We start from the raw sequence: 20,087 nt of genomic DNA on the forward strand, positions 1-20,087 counted from the left end.
TTTTACTCTCCTCTTTCACCTTTATCAAGAAGCTCTTTAGTTTCTCTTTGCTTTCTGCCATAAAGGTGATGTCATCTGAGTTATTGATATTTCTCCCAGCAATCTTGATTCCAGCTTGTGCTTCATCCAGCCCGGCATTTCACATGATGTACCCTGCATATAAGTTAAATAAGCAGGATGACAATACACAGCCTTGATACCCTTTCCCAGTTTGGAGCCAGTCCGTTGTTCCATGTCTGGTTCTAACTGTTTCTTCCTGACCTGCATACAGGTTTCTCAGAAGGTGGAATTCATTGTGATCCACACAAAGGCTTTAGCGAATCAATGAAGCAGAAGTAGATGTTTTTCTGGAGCTCTCTTGCTTTTTCTTTCATCCAACGGATGTTAGCAACTTGATCTGTTTCCCCTGCTTTTTCTAAATTCAGCTTGAACATCTGGAGTTTCTCGGTTCACACACTGTTGAAGCCTGGCTTGGAGAATTTTGAGCATTACTTTGCTAGAGTGTGAAATGAGTGCAATTGTGTGGTAGTTTGAACATTCCTGACATTGCCTTTCTTTGGAATTGGAATGAAAACTGATCTTTTCCAGTCCTGTGGTCACTGATGAGTTTTCCAAATTTGCTGGCATATTGAGTCGCAGCACTTTCACAGCATCATCTTTTAGGATTTGAAATAGCTCAGCTGGAATTCCATCACCTCCACAAACTTTGGTCATAGTGACTCTTCCTAAGCCCACTTGACTTTGGACTCCAGGATGTCTGGCCCTAGGTGACTGATCACATCATTGTGGTTATCTGGGTCATAAAGATCTTTTTTTGTATAGTTCTTCTGTGTACTCTTGCCACCTCTTTTTAATATCTTCTGCCTCTGTTAGGTTCATACCATTTCTGGCCTTTATTGTGTCCATCTTTGCATGAAATGTTTCCTTGGTATCTCTAAGCTTCTTGACGATATCTCTAGTCTTTCCCGTTCTTTTTTTCCTCTCTATTTCTTTTCATTGATCACTTAGGAAGGCTTTCTTATCTGTCCTTGCTATTTTTTGGAACTCTGCATTCAGATGGGTATATCTTTCCTTTACTCCTTGACCCACTGCTTACATTAAATCACTGTCTGTTTTATTGTTGTATGTGTGTGCTCAGTCGCTCAGTCATGTACAACTCTTTGCGACCTCATGGACTGTAGCCTGCCAGGCTCCTCTGTCCATGGAATTTTTCAGGCAAGAATACTGGAGTGGGTTGCCATTTCCTTCTCCAGGGGATCTTCCCAATCCGGGGATTGAACCCATGTCTTTGGCATCTCCTGCACTAGCAGGTGGATTGTTTACCCCTGAACCACCTCGGAAGACATTTATTGTTGTATATTACTGTAAATAAACATCAATCCTTAAACAGTTGATTTAATGAAGATTAGGCAGCAAGCTTGTTCTTCTTTCCTATTTTTTGTTCATTTTGGTCTCCCTGTGGCTAGTTTTCTTCCAGCTTCAATGATGGCAGGGTGTGTCATTATACCTCTCATAGTTTCCTAGGCTTTGAAATTAGTCAGTTATCTTAGTTAACCTCAGAAACTCCTCCCATCTCTCCAATTCTATTATTCCATGATTTTTATAGTAACGTGTAACGTGTGACTCAGGTTTCCAGCTTGGACCAGGCAGTTATAAGGCATTTGTTAGTGAGTCCTTGTTCCTGTCATGGAAAGAACACTTACATGGACCTTGAGTTAACATGAACCTCTTGCTTGCAAGGCTGGCTTGTCGGAGACGTTTTTGTTTACTGGAAAGGAGATACCGTCCCTTTGCACAAGGATGAGTGTGGATACTACAGTGTTAGTGCATTGTGTTCTCCCAGGACAGGCTCAGCTCAGATAATAAGAGGTTGCTTGGTGTGACTCAGATTTCAGCGCTTGCACTATTATTATAATCCAGTCTGTCTTCTGGAGCATAAGTTATAGTGAAATAAGACATTATTATTCTTTCTTTTTTAAAAATAATTTATTTATTTATGACTGCGTTGGGTCTTCATTGCTATGCACAGGCTTTCTCTAGTTGTGCCGAGCAAGGGCTATTCTCTAGTTGTGGTATGTGGGCTTCTCATTGCTGTAGCTTCTCTTGTTGAGGAACACAGGCTTCAATAGTTGCTGGTAGGGGTTCAGTGGTTGCGGCTCCCAGGCTCTAGAGCACAGGCTCAATAGTTGTGGTGCACGGACTTAGTTGTTCCATGGCATGTGGGATTTTCCTGGATCAGGAATCAAACTTGTGTCTCCTGCATTGGCAGAAAGAAAGTGAAAGTGTTAGTTGCTCAAGTCGTGTCCGACTCTTTGCTACCCCTTTGTAGCCTGCCAGGTTCCTCTGTCCGTGGGATTCTCCAGACAAGAATACTGGAGTGGGTTGCCATTCCCTTCTCCAGGGGATCTTCCTGACCCAGGAATTAAACCCAGGTCTCCCGCACTGCAGGCAGATCCTTTAGCCTCTGAGTTACCAGGGAAACCTGACACTATTATTAAAAATAATGTTTTTTTATCAGTGCAGTGTAAAGGGTTAACTGTGTCAGCATCTTTCTTTTTTTGTGCCACTATGGCCTTTCCCACTGCTTTTATATTTGTTGTTTCTTTTGATTTTGTTAGAACTTTTGATACTCCCATCATTTCTTTGTGTCAGACATCATGATCTCAAGAGAATAGCAAGTGTACCCAAGGGTGACCTGGGACTGTGCCTTTGTTTCCAGAACTCAGGAAATCTTTTGCCTTCCTGTCATCATGTGTGTTGTGTCTGTTGACATTCTCTTTAGATTTCTTTCTCTTGAGTGAACATACCCACAAAGGAGAGGTATTTGGAATCTGTGGCTGTCATAAATGAATACAAAGCATGCTGTTAATAAGAAATTCCTTGTGACTTCTAAATAGGCATAGTAATAACCCTATTGTATGGATTTGAAGCCTGTCATTTTTAGTGACTAAGCATGCAGGCATATAAATTCCTTTTATTTGATCACCGCTTGCAATTTGGTTCTTGAAGAACTAGTGAAGAGTAATGCACAAAGAATACATTTTATGTGATACCAGTTAAAATAGCACTAATCAGCCTCATACTGAATCATTTGGCCTCCTTGAACATCCATTTCATCATCTGTGAAATGTGGAAATAGGTCTAGAACAGAGTTTCTCAGCTCAGTATACAGTATTGAGATTTGGGTGAGTTTATTCTTTCTTGTGGGGCAAGGGCTGTTCTGGGTATTGTTGGACTCTTTATATATAAACACACACACATATTTAAGATTTCTTTGATGTGGACCATTTTTAAAGTCTTTGTTGAATTGTTACAATATTGCTTCTGTTTTATGCTTTCGTTTTTTTTGACCCCGAGGCATGTGAGATCTTAGTTCCCCAACCAGGGATCGAACCCACCACCCCTGCACTGGAAGGTGAAGTCTTAACCACTGGACCACCAGGGAAGGCCCCTATTGGACATTTAGAAGCAATCCCGGCCCCTACCCACTAGATGTCAGCAGCATCCCTTTAGTTGTGACGAACAAAAATGTCTCCTGACACTGCCAAAATTGCCCCTGTGGAGAACTACTGGTTTAGAATCACCTTTTAGAGGTATATTAAAACTATCAAATGGTATGATTCAAAATATCAAGCGTTATGGTGTTGTGAACATAATAATTATGAGTGCTAAGTCGCTTCAGTTGTGTCCGACTCTTTGCAGCCCTATGGACTATAGCCCACCTGGCTCCTCTGTCCATGGGACTCTCCAGTTAAGAATACTGGTGTGGGTTGCCATGTCCTCCTCTAGGGCATCTTCTTGACTCAGGGATCAAGCCTGTGTCTCTTATGTCTCCTGCACTGGCAGGCGGGTTCTTTACCACTAGCACCACCTGGGAAGCCCAATAATTATGAGTCTTGTGATAAAAATTACTTCAGTGGAGGGATGGGAATGACCAGGGGTTATTTTACTTCCCTCTTTGGAAGGCTTTCTTGATAAAGTTTAAATATTGCTATGAGTTTGTTCCTTTTGTTCAAATTTGATGACTCAGTTATCAACGTGTGAGGGAGGAAACAGGAGAAAAGCCTTTGAACAAACAACAGGAGGCTTCTGGATGAATGGTTTCTGAACATAGTCATTAAAGGTAAATCCTAGCACATGACAGACACTCCTAAATAACCTGTTGAATGAATGGATGATGAGTAGTTGGACAGGTGAATGAAATCTGCCATTTCCAGCCCATGTGGCTTTAGGAACAGTATTTCATCAGTGACATCTAAAAACGGTGGCTTCGAAAGCAAAGGAAGGTCATTGGATGTGAGAACTCTGAGCCCCTTCATCCTTCCCTGGGTTCCCTCTGGGTACCTGCCTGCCTCTGCCTTTCCATAGCCATCTCCTTACGCTTCCGTCTCTGGCCCTATATACCTTACTTGACTTTTTTGCCCTTTTATATTTCTTGCCTGAACTGATTTTATTCGAGTTTTTCACATTGCATCATTTCTTTGAATTAGAAATCATGATCTCACGAGAAAATAGAACCTATTGTGTTTGCCTGTGGGTCCACATCTGCTCATTCTTTTCTTAACGCTTTTGGCAGGGCTGGGTCTTCATTGCTGGGTGTGGGCTCTCTCTAGTTTCGGGGGCGGGGGGCTACTCTCTAGTGGCAGTGTATGGGCTTCTCATTGTCGTGGCTTCTCTTGTTGAGGAGCACGGGCTCTAGGGGCACATAGGCTCAGTAGTTGTGGCGCACAGGCTTTGTTGCCCCTCAGCTTGTGGAATATTCTCAGACCAAGGATCAAACCCATGTCCCATGCACTGGCAGGCAGATACTTAACCAGTGGACCACTAGGGAAGTCCCACATCTGGGCATTCTTGAGGGAAGGAGAGTTTAATTGTTCTTCTCTGGTTGTCTGAATCAAACCCGTGCTCTGATTCCTGATAGTCTTCAAAAAACCACCTTCTTTTGATATTCTGGAGTCCCTTGTCTTTCTTTGATAATTTATTCCAGAGCAAAGGCTTTTGGTCAAAGGAACTTGTGTTGACAGCTCTGATTGATGGATTCCATATTAATGTCCTCATCACGATATTATTAATTTGGCACGAAAAATACTTCTTGCATTTTACAGTTAAAGAAATCGAGGCCTCAGTTTGTTATGATAGAGAGCCAAGCGTCTGCAGTGAGTGAGTAGTTTGGTTCTAGGAAGGTTAGAACTTCTGAGCTCCGATTACCAAGATGGAGGGTGGAATGGAGGCACGATAAATAATATGATACAAGTGTACTAAATCTGTAGTTTGGGAAAATTGAAAAATGTTTTCTTTCTGTTCTGTTTTAAAGTCATAAAAATAATTATCTAGGGTGCTACTTCATAGTAGCATGGCTTTGATTTCGTGGGAATATATTCTCTAAAACGGACACCTTACTTAACATGAAGAACTGTCCTGTGAATTTTATTTTGGCAAACGTTAATGGCTCATGATCTGCTTCTCTCTCTTAGACCCTCTCTGACCATGCCACATAGGAATCTGACAGGAAGCTGCAATGTTAATTGTGGTTGTAAAACACATGAATATGAGCCAGTCTGTGGATCGGATGGAATTACATACTTTAACCCTTGTCTGGCTGGCTGTGTTAATAGTGGGAATGTGAGCACCGGGGTGAGTATACTTCACAAGCTCCTGTAGTGTTGTTCAATTTTGTATGCAAACAGAGGCTTTGTCTCCCTTTTCCAAAAACTTCAAATAAGATACAGGATATTTTCTGTCAAGGGTTTTCCAGGTGGCTCAGTGGGTAAAGAATCCTCCTGTAATGCAGGAGGCACAGGAGATGCAGGTTTAATTCCTGAGTCAGGAAGATCCCCTGGAGGAGGGCACAGCAACCCACTCAGTATTCTTGCCTGGACAATCCCATGGACAGAGGAGCCTGGCAGGCCACAGTCCATGGGGTTGCAAAGAGTTGGACACGACTGAAGCAACTGAGCATGAATGCACACGTGCTTCTGTCAAAAACCCAGAGGAAAGGAAATTATGCAATAAATACTATTATTTCCCAGGGATAATTGGAGTTTTTGAGTATAGTGATCTGATTCCACATCATTCCCCCCCTAGTGACATCCTGTGCCAACCCAGTGAAACTTGATAAGGTCGAGTGCTGGATGTCTCCTTTGCTACCCCAACAGGGCCCTTGTGATGATGGACGTGAAGGTCGAGATGACCACACTCTCTGCCTAGAAGAGAAGAGGAGAGCACCTCCCCTGCTCAGAGCCTGTGAACATGGGCAGTGGCCATTGTTCATAGACTATCAATTCAGATTTTTTTTTAAAACGTTTAGAGTAAAGTTATTTCTGTCAGTCCAAGAATAGGCTATTTTGAGAATTCACTTTCCCGTGAATTATAAATAGGCAGTAATACTGTGGGAGAAGGTTTTCATATTCTACTCTGTTCTTTATTGAGCCTGGTTCCATTCTTTGCATAATAACAGACTGTAGGCGGCTGCTTTCATTGAAAGGTTAAGGTGCCTTTGTTTGTTCTGTGCAGGTGATATGGGATGATACCATTGACTGCGTGTCTTGGGGATGTCATATTTGATCTTTGGGTTTTAAACTATGGTGATGAATTGAGATTCCTCTTGCTAACTCCTCATTATATAACTGGTGAGCTGCAGGGTGTGACTGAATTGAAAGGGACAATGAGACCTGCTCTTCAAATGAGGGCCACAGACCAGAGGACTCACTCACCCCCAGGGAAGGACATAGCCACTGAGTCCTCTGGTCCGTGGCCCTCATTCATATAAAGAGGCCCACAGTCCTTGGAGCACAGGCAGCCACGCAGCTCCCCATCTTCGTATTTGTGCCTCCTGCTTCTCTCGGTGGCTGAGAGGTCACAATGACAAGAGCTCAGCTGATGTCCATTCAGTAAAAGCAGCATAATAGGCAGAAAGGTCAATTGGCTGTTTCGTTTGAGACATCTTTTGAGTCCCTTGTATTAGCTGGTTTCAAATGAAACAGCCAGTGATACATTCACTAGTATTGGTACTGAAGTCGTTATAGTTGCATTGTGAATTCTCTGCATTTATTTAACAGATATTTACATTTGATCCTACACTATTTCAGGGTTTTGCTAAAGCACTCTGGTGAGCACAAATAAAAATAAGATTTAGTTCCTGTTTTCGAGGGGCTTCTTTGTTTGGAGAGCCCAAGAATGAACATCCATTGAAGCAGCATCTGATTATGACCCAAAATGAGGATATGGAACATGGTTGTGGTCGTGCACAGTTCCATCTGACTCTTTGCGACTCCATGGACTGTAGCCTGCCAGGCTCCTCTGTCCCTGGGATTTTCCAGGCAAGAATACCAGAGTGGGTTGCCATTTCCTACTCCAGGGGATCTTCCCAACCCAGGGATTGAATCTGAGTCTCCTGCATTGACAGGTGGATTCTTTACCACCTTGCCACCTGGGAAGCCCTTATGGAACATGAATAGTATAGGATTGAGTATTGAAGGCTTCTACTCAAAGTTTAAACAACCTAGAGCAGCAGATTTTGATGTTGTTAGATGCACTTTTTGAATCCTTACTGTTAAAATGAGGAAGATATTTCCTTCTCTTTTTTCTTTTTTTGGCTGTGCTGCACAGCTTGTGGGACCTCAGTTCTCTGATCAGGGATTGAACCCAGGCTGCAACAGTGAAAGCCTGGAATCTTAACCACTAGGCCACCAGGGAACTCCCAGAAGATACTTTCAATGAACTATTCTGCATATTTTTAAATGCTAGAATGATTTTAGAGCCTTTTAACTCAGACTGTTCATATGCTGAATTTTGCTTTTGATTGGCATCCGACTGATCCTTATTATCACTTAGATGAGGAACTACACAGAATGCACCTGTGTTCAGAGCCGCCAGGTGATCACGCCACCCACAGTGGGACAACGCAGCCAGCTCCGCGTGGTTATCGTCAAGACGTACCTCAATGAGAATGGCTACGCTGTGTCCGGGAAATGTAAACGGTCCTGTAACACCCTCATCCCATTCTTAGTTTTTCTGTTCATAGTGACCTTCATCACAGCATGCGCCCAACCGTCAGCCATCATAGTAACACTCAGGTGAGGATGGTGTTCAATGTCTAGGTTGGGTTATACACTCAGAATTGCCAGAATTTTTATTCCAGACTGGGGACTGATGTGGTAAAAGTGATGATGAAAGCAAAATGAGATTGTGCAGGAAAGTGCTCAGACATTTACCTGGTGAACTTAAGAGAAGGGAGTTTTCCCAAGTCAGGAAGGGAAAGGAAGATGGTAACATTTCATTGGGCATCCCAGATGGCTCAGTGGTAAAGAATCTCCCTGCCAGTGCAGGAGACATGGATTCGATCCCTGGGTCAGGAAGATCCCCTGGAGAAGGAAATGGCAACCCACTCTGGTATTCTTGCCTGAGAAATCCCATGGACAGAGGAGCCTGGTGGGCTGCAGTCCATGGGGTTGCAAAAGAGTCAGTCATGACTTAGCAGCTAAACAACAGCAACATTTCATACTCCAGAACTTTTTTTATTTAGATGAATTATATCCACATAGTTCAGTGAAACTTTTTTTGGATGCCTTTTGTTCCTGAAGTCTCTACGGAAAGGTTCAAGTTCAGGAGCTGAAAGCTATGACTATTAGCTACAATAAGCCTGGCCCGAGAGGAGGTGACAAGTCATTTGGTGAAGTCACTAAATTGTACATACAGCTAAGAATATTATCTCTGACCTTGTAGGTAGTTAATACCTCCAGGATCAGTGACCATTGTTGCTGGGCTTGCAATTCCAAATGCTTATTTCATTAATTTCACTGTCATATAACATTTTGGCACTGAATCAAGGAAAGGGCAGACTAGGAAATGTAATTTTAAGTTGTTCGTGCTGTGCTTTCTTTGCTGTATTATATGTCCCGTTTGTGTGGTTTTTTTTTGTTTTTGTTTTGCTTCTAAGAGAGAATATGGAGGTTACCTTAATGGAGGCTCTATTTAAAATGTTGACACCAACACATTCGAATCAGAGTGTTGGTATTTGCAGTAAAGATGGCCATAGACCAAGGAAGGGAGTGGACGGTGTGGTGAAGAGATGAAAGCATAGTCACAGCAGCTTTAGGGGGACTGGGATGCAGGGTGATGAAGGAAGGAGAGGGGTGTCAGTCTTCAGTCTCCCTTTTGTGCCCTCCCTGGGCTCCTTGGTAACCCAGGATTCTGGCTTCTGGTGGGATGCACCTGCTGAGATGTCTTTCTTAGCAGGGAGGTTTGGCTGCTTGCCTGCCAGTTCTGCATATTCTGGCTTCCCTTTTATGGGATGCTGATTTAGATGTTGCTCAGCTGATGCATTCCTTGATGGCAAGATAACAAATGGCACCCAGGAGTCCCACTAGTCCCGTTGGTTTGGGACCAATCCTCAGATCCTCAGTCAGCAGATACTTATAGAGTAACAACAGTGTGTACCACACTTGGGAAATTGCTGTAAGAAAATAAACAAATTAGGGGAAAAGATGACAAGCACACTGGTCCTCGAGAATTTCACATTGCATACTGAGAGCTCTATGTGTATGGTCTAGAAAGGATAATGTACTTCATCATGAAAAAAATGGGAATCATTAATAATCTAATACTTTGAACTTTATTTAACATCTCTTAAATGAGATGTTAAATAACTAGAAAAGAGGTGCCTGTTTAATAATGTTTAAACATGGCAGATCATCAGTTGTCTTCTAACCCAAAACTTCAGAAAAGGAGCCATTTAATCTTTGCTAATGCAAAAAAGCAAAATGGCTGTCTGAGCAGGCCTTACAAATAGCTGGGAAAAGAAGAGAAGCGAAAAGCAAAGGAGAAAAGGAAAGATATTCCCATCTGAATGCAAGTTCCAAAGAATAGCAAGGAGAGATAAGAAAGCCTTCCTCAGCGATCAATGCAAAGAAATAGAGGAAAACAACAGAATGGGAAAGACTAGAGATCTCTTCAAGAAAATTAGAGATACCAAGGGAACATTTCATGCAAAGATGGGCTCGATAAAGGACAGAAATGGTATGGACTTAACAGAAGCAGAAGATATTAAGAAGAGGTGGCAAGAATACACAGAAAAACTGTACAAAAAAGATCTTCATGACCCAGATAATCACAATGGTGTGATCACTCACCTAGAACCAGACATCCTGAAATGTGAAGTCAAGTGGGCCTTAGAAAGCATCACTACTAACAAAGCTAGTGGAGGTGATGGAATTCCAGTTGAGCTATTTCAAATCCTACAAGATGATTCTCTGAAAGTGCTGCACTCGATATGCCAGCAAATATGGAAAACTCGGCAGTGGCCACAGGACTGGAAAAGGTCAGTTTTCACTCCAATCCCAAAGAAAGGCAATGCCAAAGAATGCTCAGACTACCGCACAATTGCACTCATCTCACATGCTAGTAAAGTAATGCTCAAAATTCTCCAAGCCAGGCTTCAGCAATACGTGAACCATGAACTTCCAGATGTTCAAGCTGGTTTTAGAAAAGGCAGAGGAACCAGAGATCAAATTGCCAACACCTGCTGGATCATCGAAAAAGCAAGAGAGTTCCAGAAAAACATCTATGTCTGCTTTATTGACTATGCCAAAGCCTTTGACTGTGTGGATCACAATAAACTGTGGAAAATTCTGAAAGAGATGGGAATTCCAGACCACCTGACCTGTCTCTTGAGAAACCTCTATGCAGGTCAGGAAGCAACAGTTAGAACTGGACATGGAACAATAGACTGGTTCCAAATAGGAAAAGGAGTACGTCAAGGCTGTATATTGTCACCCTGCTTATTTAACTTATATGCAGAGTACATCATGAGAAACACTGGACTGGAATAAATACAAGGTGGAATCAAGATTGCCGGGAGAAATATCAATAACCTCAGATATGCAGATAACACCACCCTTACGGCAGAAAGTGAAGAACTAAAGAGCCTCTTGATGAAAGTGAAAGAGGAGAGTGAAAAAGTCGACTTAAAGCTCAACGTTCAGAAAACTAAGATCATGGCATCTGGTCCCATCACTTCATGGGAAATAGATGGGGAAACAGTGGAAACAGTATCAGACTTTATTTTTTGGGGCTCCAAAATCACTGCTGATGGTGACTGCAGCCATGAAATTAAAAGACGCTTACTCCTTGGAAGGAAGGTTATGACCAACCTAGATAGCATATTTAAAAGCAGAGACATTACTTTGCCAACAAAGGTCCTTCTAGTCAAGGCTATGGTTTTTCCAGTGGTCATGTAATGGATGTGAGAGTTGGACGGTGAAGAAAGCTGAGTGCCAAAGAATTGATGCTTTTGAACTGTGGTGTTGGCGAAGACTCTTGAGAGTCCCTTGGACTGCAAGGAGATCCAACCAGTCCATCCTAAAGGAGATCAGTCCTGGGTATTCATTGGAAGGACTGATGTTGAAGCTGAAACTCCAATACTTTTGGCCACCTGATGGAAAGAGTTGACTCATTGGAAAAGACTCTGATGCTGGGAAGGATTGGGGGCAGGAGGAGATGGGGACAACAGAGGATGAGATGGCTGGATGGCATCACCGACTTGATGGACATGGGTTTGGGTAGACTCCGGGAGTTGTTGATGGACAGGGAGGCCTGGCATGCTGTGATTCATGGGGTCGCAAAGAGTCAGACACGACTGAACAACTGAACTGAACTGAATTATAAAATCAATAGACTCCAATCATCCTGCCATGTGGGAATTACTTGAAACTTAAGTTTTAGGAAAAGAAGAAAAAGTGAGGTGACGGGGGAGGATTCATTCTGTTTCTAACTTTTGACTTATTTCCGATACATTTTGGGACTGTTAGAAAAAAACCTTTTTTCTCTGTATTTTTCCTTTAGAAATCGTAGAAGTAAATTTCAGTGTGCCATTCTGAAAATGCAGGCAAACAGAAAAAGAATGCAATAGTTAGGATTACCTTTTTTTTTTTAACAGAATTGATTTTGCAAACTCAGAGGTGCTTCTGTACTTTCAGCCCTGAACCTTTGTCCTTCCACCTGTTATTTACACAAAAAGTGGAGTTAATCAGAGTTCTTTGGAGTCTTCACTGGGGAGACCTTTATTCAGTGATTTAGCGATAAGCAGTCTTGTTCGACTATTGTTAGTAACTTCTAGCGAATTCAATATTTTGGCCCATTATCTATGTGGTCCCTGGCCCTGCAGCTAAGCAGGTTTGACTTGACATTCATTTTCTTGAGGCCCTTATTCTAAAATATTTCTTTCCCTTCTTTGTAGGTCTGTAAAAGATGAAGAGAGGCCTTTTGCCCTGGGAATGCAGTTTGTTTTATTGAGAACACTTGGTATGTTCCTAAATTTCCCATAGTGCCTTTTAGTTCCTCTTTGCAGATACCAAATTTTCACTGTCCTTTAAAAATGTCAAGTCAGATCACTTGTTACCATTCGTATAGCTAGGAGTTTTTTTACACGTTAGTGGGCAGGCACAACTTCCTCATTTTCTGATTTAAACCAAAAGCTGACCCACTCTGTCGCTGATGAAACAAAACAAAACTGACTTTTGATCAGTTTCTCTTACACTCTGAGTGTGCACTTGGACTAAATTCCCCAGAGTTTTGTACAGTAAGAAATCTTGAACCAAGAAACTGTTGTGGGCTTACAGTCCTGGTGTTTCTGTCCTTTTTGTGACTTTGTAACATGAAAATGATGGGAATTAGTGCTTACTTTGTGTGTATGTGTGTCTGAAAATTTCAGTTCCTTGCTTCTTTCTAGTAATTGTATTGGACTGAGTAAAGAGTATGCTGATGAAATTTTCTGAGAAAAAGAAATAAAAATTCTAAATGGAAAAAAAGATGTCCAAATTGATATATAGGGACTAAGCTTTACTTAGTGGCTCAGTGGTAAAGAATCCACCTGCCAATGCAGGAAACACGGGTTTGATCCCTGGGTCGGGAAGATCCCCTGGAGGAGGAAATGGCAACCCACTCCAGTATTCTTGCCTGGAAAATTCCGTGGACTGAGGAGCCTGAGGTCGCAAAGAGTCAAACATGACAGCGACTAAACAGCAGCAAGATTTCTTATTAACAGAGAAGCTCGTTAGCACTGTGTCAATGTCGTAAGTCACAGAGTTTATTTGGACTCGAAGAACATCCTTCTGACTTCTACAAACATTGCATCACCTGTGATGTCTTGGGACAGTGACTGGGGAGCAGTGTGTGAAGTGCTCCATTACCTTGACTGACTTCAGTATATTTTTATATGACTTCCTCATTGTCAAGCATATTGTTTTCTTTCTTAAGAGGTAGTCTGTCATTTTCTTCAGCTGTTATTTTCCTCAGTAATCAGTATCATCATCCACAGGACAAAATTTTTTTTTTTTAATTCAAGTTGCTTATTTCAGTTTTGAGGGGTGAAACATTTTAAACATTTAAAAACATCTGACCATTGGCAACAGGAATCCTCTCTGGTCTTCCTTTTTTGTCTTCTGTTGTGGTTGATGGCCCAGACCAAGAGTGAGGACTTGTCAGTGGGCATCATAGGCTTCTAGTGCCTTGAATTGAGTGGCTTATTTTTTAAAAAATTTCAGATTTTAATCTAACTTTTTTGGGGGGGAGGTGCCATGCGACGTGGCTTTCAAGATCTTAGTTCCTGGGCCAGGAACTGAACCCAGGGCCATGACAGTGAAAGCATAGAGTCCTAACCACTGGACACGCAGGGAACTCCCCTCCCTAATTACATTTTTATCAATGGAAATTTTTATGTCCAAAAACATATTATTGCTCATTTTAACTTAATAAAATCTTTTGTAAAATTCTTTTTTTTTTTTAGCTTTTTATTTTGTATTGGAGTATAGTTGATTAACAATGTTGTGTTAGTTTCAGATGTGTAGCAAAGTAATTCAGTTATGAATATACATGCATATATTCTTTTTAAAATTCTTTTCCAAGTTAAGTTGTTATCTAATATTGAGCAGACATAAAAATGTGTTCTTGCTTTTTAGACATGTCATGTCATAATATGTCTAATAAGTAATACTTATAAAACAAACATCATAAAATGTCTAAAACCCAAAGCACATTCTGACTGAGCTGTGAAGTGAAAGATTTAAAGTAGTAGTGAACATGTCTATAATAAGAATATTATGACAAGATGTGATGTATATTTACAAAAAAACAAGTAACACAGAAAAACCACTCCTCTCAACTGATTTTAGAGTAAACAGGTATTCTGTTAATTTACAAATCTGTTTCCTCTTACAAGATGTGCTAACACTTTTTCTTTTTCTTTTCCCCTACTACTCTAGCATACATTCCGACTCCAATTTACTTTGGAGCAGTTATTGACACCACCTGCATGCTCTGGCAACAGGAGTGTGGAGTGCAAGGCTCTTGCTGGGAGTACAATGTCACGTCATTTCGTTTTGTCTATTTTGGTTTAGCAGCCGGCCTCAAATTTGTTGGTTTTATCTTTATTTTTCTGGCCTGGTACTCCATTAAATTCAAGGAGGAAGAACTGCAGAGGCAGAGGTGGAGAGAGTTCCCTCTGAGCACTGTCAGTGAGACGGTGGGCCACCCCGACAGTGCCAATAAGGCTGCCCGGACTAGATCTTGTCCCACGTTCAGCACCCAGGGAGAATTCCAGGAAGAGACTGCTCTGCAAAAAGGGATCCAGTACACAGCACAGACCTACCCGGGGCCATTCCCAGAAGCAATAAGTTCCTCCCCAGACCTGGGGCTGGAAGAAAGCCCTGCGGCCATGTAGCCTCCCTCCTGAAGCTTGAAAATGGAAGACTTTGGTTTTGTTGGTTGAGTTGAATATGGCGACTTGAGAAACACCCGTGCCTTCTTTTCTTTCTTTTTTTAACCTCTAAAGACACAATCCTCAAACCAACAAAACTCACTATACACAGCCACTGTTGATTGAGGGCTGGATACCTCAACAAGAATGAGCCTTTCCTCCTTCTCTCCAAGGAGGAGTTTAGATAGATTTGTTACCATTTCTCAGATGTTAATTTGACGCTCATGCTCTGATATGGTAGAAGGCTGGGGGTGTGGTTAACAAAATCTTGGGAAGCGTAATGGCGGTGCATATCATTAGCATACACTCCGAACAAGGGTGAGCTTGACCATGACTTTGCATTTACAAATCAAGGTTTTTAGATATGAACAACTACTGTGAGTTCTGCTACAAAGCACAAATGAATTTGCCTCAACTATGCAATTTGATTGGAAAATATAAGTGCAGCATGTTACTTTTGCTTTCAGAGACTAAAGCAGATAGGTTTTTTGAAAAGAGGAAGCTAAACTTTCCCTAAAGTACTGTTCATAGCTTTTTAAGCCATAGTAGAATTAAAAATCAGGTAGAACCTAAATGCTTCACCAGAACCATAAGCATAGCATGAGAAAGGGAACAGCTACTTTGTTTCATAAGACACATTCTCTTTTAGTCTGTCTGTCTCACTATAAAGGAAGCTGCTGAGTCATGAACTTGAGAGCTTGAATATAAACTACAGGAGTCTTTCATAAGGGACTTTAACACTCCTGTGCTAAACAATATGGCTAGAAACTTTCATTTGAGATGCATAATAAGAAAAGAAACTGATGGCTTTCCCATCCAAAGAAAATTGCTGCAGAAATTCTTTAGCTTTTAAGGGCCCATGTAAGAGTTGTTGAAAATTGTAACCTTGACGCTCAAAAGAGTTGGAAAAAAGAAATCCCACAGAAGTAAGATCGAGTCTCACCTGATCACTTTAGTTATATACCTGGAAACACTAGCAGGTCTGTAGTTTTCTTTTTTATGTGCAGAGAATTGCTGTGGTTGTTGTGAAAATGGAGTCATTTAATCAGGAAAGCTGTACCTGTGACATGAAATCCATGTTGAACAAAGGAGGGAGATCTGTGAGCCAGATCTTGGTGATGATCCTCAGTAAAGGTTGAAAATTATTTAAAATAAACTGGCCTGTCATACTGAATCCTACCTTATCAGAGTTAGAACCATTTTATACCTCCTTTTAGTTTCTTTCTATTGTAACTTTCCTGAAGTGATTTTGGGAGAGGATTTTTCTGTTCCTAAATGCACTTGGGGTTCAACAGCTACCATCCTTTTCGGTACCTCTCAGCACATCACTTTGATTTAGATCCACATGGAATGTTTTCTATGTGGTTCTGAAGGTAGGTGCCTCCTGATGGCACTGTAAACTGATGCAAATTAACCTGTGGAATTTGGCTGCTCAGAAAAAGATTTATGACAACTCAGAAGGGACTGTAATGTACAAACATCAATATGATGGAGAACTGTTTCTGCCAACGAGCCTAGGCTTATGTAAGGCTGGTTTGGGAAATGGTTTTCTTGTCTCATTTACACTCTTCAGTAGAGGGAATGTGATTGACCCATGATTCCTGGCTTTTTGCCCTCCATCCATGGGTGCACGGGTGGAGTTGTGTGAATATTCCTGGTTCAAGATTGTTTTCTTCTGTAACTAGGAATGGTGTTGGTCAAATGGTTCTCTTGGTTGCAAGCAGTTTATGGAGAGGTTCTCTATAGGGTGGAGTTGGCAGTTAGACTAAATAATGTCTACAGGGTGGAGTTGGCAGTCCTGGGTGACTAAGGACTTCCTTGGAGCAGACTTGTTTGGCTGTCATAAGAAGCACCATTGCCTGTAATTACACTGTGTCTGTCAAACTTTGGTCAACTTGGTGTATTTTGAGGATCTTCAGAGAATACTGCTTTATGTCTTGGAGTCTACTCTGGGGCCTTTGTAATCCCCCTCACCCTTTGTGGGAGATCTTTGATCCTTTAGAAGAGAAAGTTTCTTATTGGGTTGGAGCAAAACATAGGTAGATTGCGGAGAGATGGGGTTGTCTTCTAAATTTTCCTCTGATTTTTGAGAAACTGCATTGAGAGAATTTGGTAAGGTTGGCACTTCTTTTTTTTTTTTTTTAATTTTGTAGCTAAGATTGTGTGTTTCAACACTCTTAGAATTTCTCTCTTCCTGTTATAACATTTTAAAAAAGAGCGCTGCCCTTAGAAATCTATGATCAGAAATGATGGTATCAGAAATCAGGTATAAATAGAGATCCCTCCCTGTCTTTACCTTGAAGATTCATTCAGTTCAGCCATCACCGAGTGTCATTTCCTTATCAGAAGCCATTTTACCCAGTTACCATCTGCCAATCTATACAATCCTTTGGGTTGATTAGGTCAGAATTCAAAGAAATTGGCCTGAACTGTACACCACAATGTTAATGTTGTACTTCCTCAAATATCTGGTACTTATAAGTAGCAGGTATATCATTACCATGTTGTTGGTAAAAGTAAAATAAGCAGTAAAAATCATGGGAGACTGATGTTTTGGAATATGTACCAATTAAGAGTTGATTCCAAAGCGCTTTGGGTTCAGGTGGCATCATTGGAATATTAAGTAGTTAACTAAAGTGACTGTTTGCTAAATGACGCCATTTGATTGTATATATAAGGTCCTCATATGCTTGATAATAAATTGGTGATGTTACTTTAGAGTCACCACTCCTAATATAAGTTTAATTGCCACTCTCCGTGAGCTTAGGCTTCTAATTACTTGTGTTTTTGTTTTTTTTTTTTTTGGAAAGGTCACCTTGTTCTTTTAAAAATTCTGTAGTTTAAAGTATTATTTGGCCTTAATATGCAAATATAATATCCTTGCGTCTAGCCTATTAATTTAGAAACCCCAGGCGGTAGAGTGGGCAGTTGGCACACATTATTTTGGTTGTCTTCTTTAGCTTGAAATCTTTATCCTTTGTAGGTGGATTTAATTCTTGAAAACAGTCAAGAACTAGGGTGGGGGAAAGAAAGGAGCAGCAGAGAGGAAGCGAATGAGCAGTTGTTGCGTGTTGGCTATTGGCAGAGCGTTTTTGTCAAGCACACAATATGTAGCATGCATTTTAATCCTCTTAATAACTCTACAAGATAGCTATTTTTTATTGTTCTTCTAAAACACAGGTCATGAACACTGAGGCTCATAGAGGTCAAGTGATTTGTTTAGGATTATACATAGTGGCCAAGTCAGGGTTTGGATGCTTATTTCTTGTTGTGCACTTCTTACACTACATAATACTTAGAGTAATTTTGGTTAACATAGGTAAGATATGACTATAAGATAGTGAGGTGAAGCATTTCATATTTTGATGTGTTGCTATTTCTGAAGAGTAGAGAAGTTATTACTTCCTTGTGTAAAATAGAAAAAAAAAATCGGTAGGAAACATCAAAATGGAATGTTTTGATTTTCAAGGTAAATTTACGTTTATTTAGCTAAGTCTTATATTCACAATTGTTTGCCCTAACTTACCTCAAGTATTTATTTATAGTTCCTATTTAATGTAGAACAAATCCAATTTTAGTGTTAACATTGCATCTCAGTAGTTTCTGAAATGAACCATTATGAGGAAAGGTGGTTCAGAGTTTTGAATCTGAGTTTTGGGGATTTCAAGTGTATGGTCTTTCCCCCGCTTCTTTCAGAATGTTAACATTTCTATTAGTTTTTTTAAATGACTAGCTTTTAACATGAACATATACAAAGTGTTACTTGTTAAGTGAACAGATCAAAATGTTATATGTTATGAACCAAACCACAACCCAGTTGTTACTGATTGTTACCCTTAGTAGCTACAGGAACAAATGGGCGCATGCACCTAGAAATGTCAGCCATCAAAGCAAGGGCTTACCTGGAGGAGGTAATGATAGTCCTGCCTTTTCACCAACCACCAAGACAATTCTCCCTGAGCCTGCATTTCTGTCTGGCATTCTTTGGTGGACTTGGAGCCAAAAAGTTTCTTCTTGGAGCCTGTTTTGTATCAACTACAGGTGCACCAAAGAGAAGCTTCATAGTTTGGTTGGACCTGAAGCATTTGGGGATTCTCTAGTTGTGCTCGAGCAGGAACCTAGGGTGGTAGCCAAGTACGGTATGATTTTGTTTGTTCTTAAAGCATCCTAAATGACACAGAAATGTGATAATAGCTACTGATACATAGGTGTGTGTGTGTGTGCTAAGTCACTTCAGTTGTGTCCGACTCTTTGTTACCCGCTGGACTGTAGCCCGCCAGGCTCCTCTGTCCATGGGATTTTCCAGGCAAGAATACTGGAGTGGGTTGCCATGCCCTTCTCCAGGGGATCTTCCTGACCCAGGGATCGAACTCACATCTCTTAGGTCTCCTGCATTGGCAGGTGATTTTTCTTTTTCTTTTTTTTTTTTTTCACCACTAGCGCCACCTGGGAAGCCCCATATAGGTGCATACTGAGTATTCTAAGTAGCAGGTAGATATCAAAATACTGCATAATCCCAGGATTGTTTAGGATGCAGCCTTGCTATTCCTGTTATACAGACGGGTAGAGATCCTTTACACACACATAACGGCATTTCCTCTTTCATAGTTTGGAAGGGAGTGCCATGGCTGGCAAGGTGACATTTCTCGCCTCGTGCACTTTATCTTTTCTATCTTCTCTCCTTTCCTTACCTTCTAGGATGTTGCTGGCTGTATCTGTCCCAGACTTCTTGCCACATTGGAATCAGATCTGTGTATGTTTGAAGAGGTTATTTTAAGCACTTCATTTTTACTCAGCCCTAGGAAGGGTCATGCGTGCTAAGTCACGTCAGTCGTGACTGACTCTGTGCAGCCTTATGGACTGTAGCCTGCCAGGCTCCTCTGTTCATGGGATTCTCCAGGCAAGAATACTGGAGTGGGTTGCCATGCCCTCCTCCAGGGGTTGTTCCCAGCCCAGGGATCGAACCCACATCTCTTATGTCTCCTGCATTGGCAGGCGAGTTCTTTACCACTAGCGCCAGCTGGGAAGCCAGCTATGATGTAAACCCTCCCTGGGTATTTGCTTTTGCAACATTAAAAAATAAATGCCTCGGTGCTAGAAGTATTTGATGATGCATGCTCACTACAAAATGCACCACTCACTTGACAGTATTTCACTGATAAGGGGCTGCATGTGCTTTGCTTTTAGAAATTTGGAGAGCTTCTCAGAAAATAAGCATTCATTACTCTCATTACCACAGTTAATTCATGAACTTTACGCTGCAAAAATGAAAGAGTGTAAGGAGGATTACTTTTTTTTATGGAAAACTCTGTGCTTTTGATATTTATTTTAGCAA

The 20,087-nt window shown here is 41.2% G+C and overlaps 2 protein-coding genes across 6 annotated transcripts in view; one reads left to right on the forward strand and one right to left on the reverse strand.

Annotated features, from left to right (window-relative positions):
- The window catches only part of SLCO5A1 (solute carrier organic anion transporter family member 5A1), a 270,020-nt gene extending 255,231 nt beyond the window's left edge, over positions 1 to 14,789 (forward strand). For all 5 annotated transcript variants that reach the window (XM_081501821.1, XM_081501824.1, XM_081501823.1 and 2 more), the window contains 4 exons: positions 5,475 to 5,634; positions 7,834 to 8,075; positions 12,236 to 12,300; positions 14,259 to 14,789. In XM_081501821.1, coding sequence (XP_081357947.1) covers positions 5,475 to 5,634; positions 7,834 to 8,075; positions 12,236 to 12,300; positions 14,259 to 14,716 — 925 coding nt within the window. In that variant the 3' untranslated portion in view covers positions 14,717 to 14,789. The remainder of the gene's footprint in view (positions 1 to 5,474; positions 5,635 to 7,833; positions 8,076 to 12,235; positions 12,301 to 14,258) is intronic.
- The window catches only part of SULF1 (sulfatase 1), a 211,122-nt gene continuing 193,218 nt past the window's right edge, over positions 2,184 to 20,087 (reverse strand). Inside the window, exon 22 of the mRNA XM_081501819.1 lies at positions 2,184 to 2,257. Coding sequence (XP_081357945.1) covers positions 2,236 to 2,257 — 22 coding nt within the window. The 3' untranslated portion in view covers positions 2,184 to 2,235. The remainder of the gene's footprint in view (positions 2,258 to 20,087) is intronic.

This window comes from Giraffa tippelskirchi, chromosome 6 (assembly GCF_054371585.1).
Source record: "Giraffa tippelskirchi isolate mGirTip1 chromosome 6, T2T-mGirTip1v1.2.pri, whole genome shotgun sequence".
NCBI classification, from domain to species: domain Eukaryota; kingdom Metazoa; phylum Chordata; class Mammalia; order Artiodactyla; family Giraffidae; genus Giraffa; species Giraffa tippelskirchi.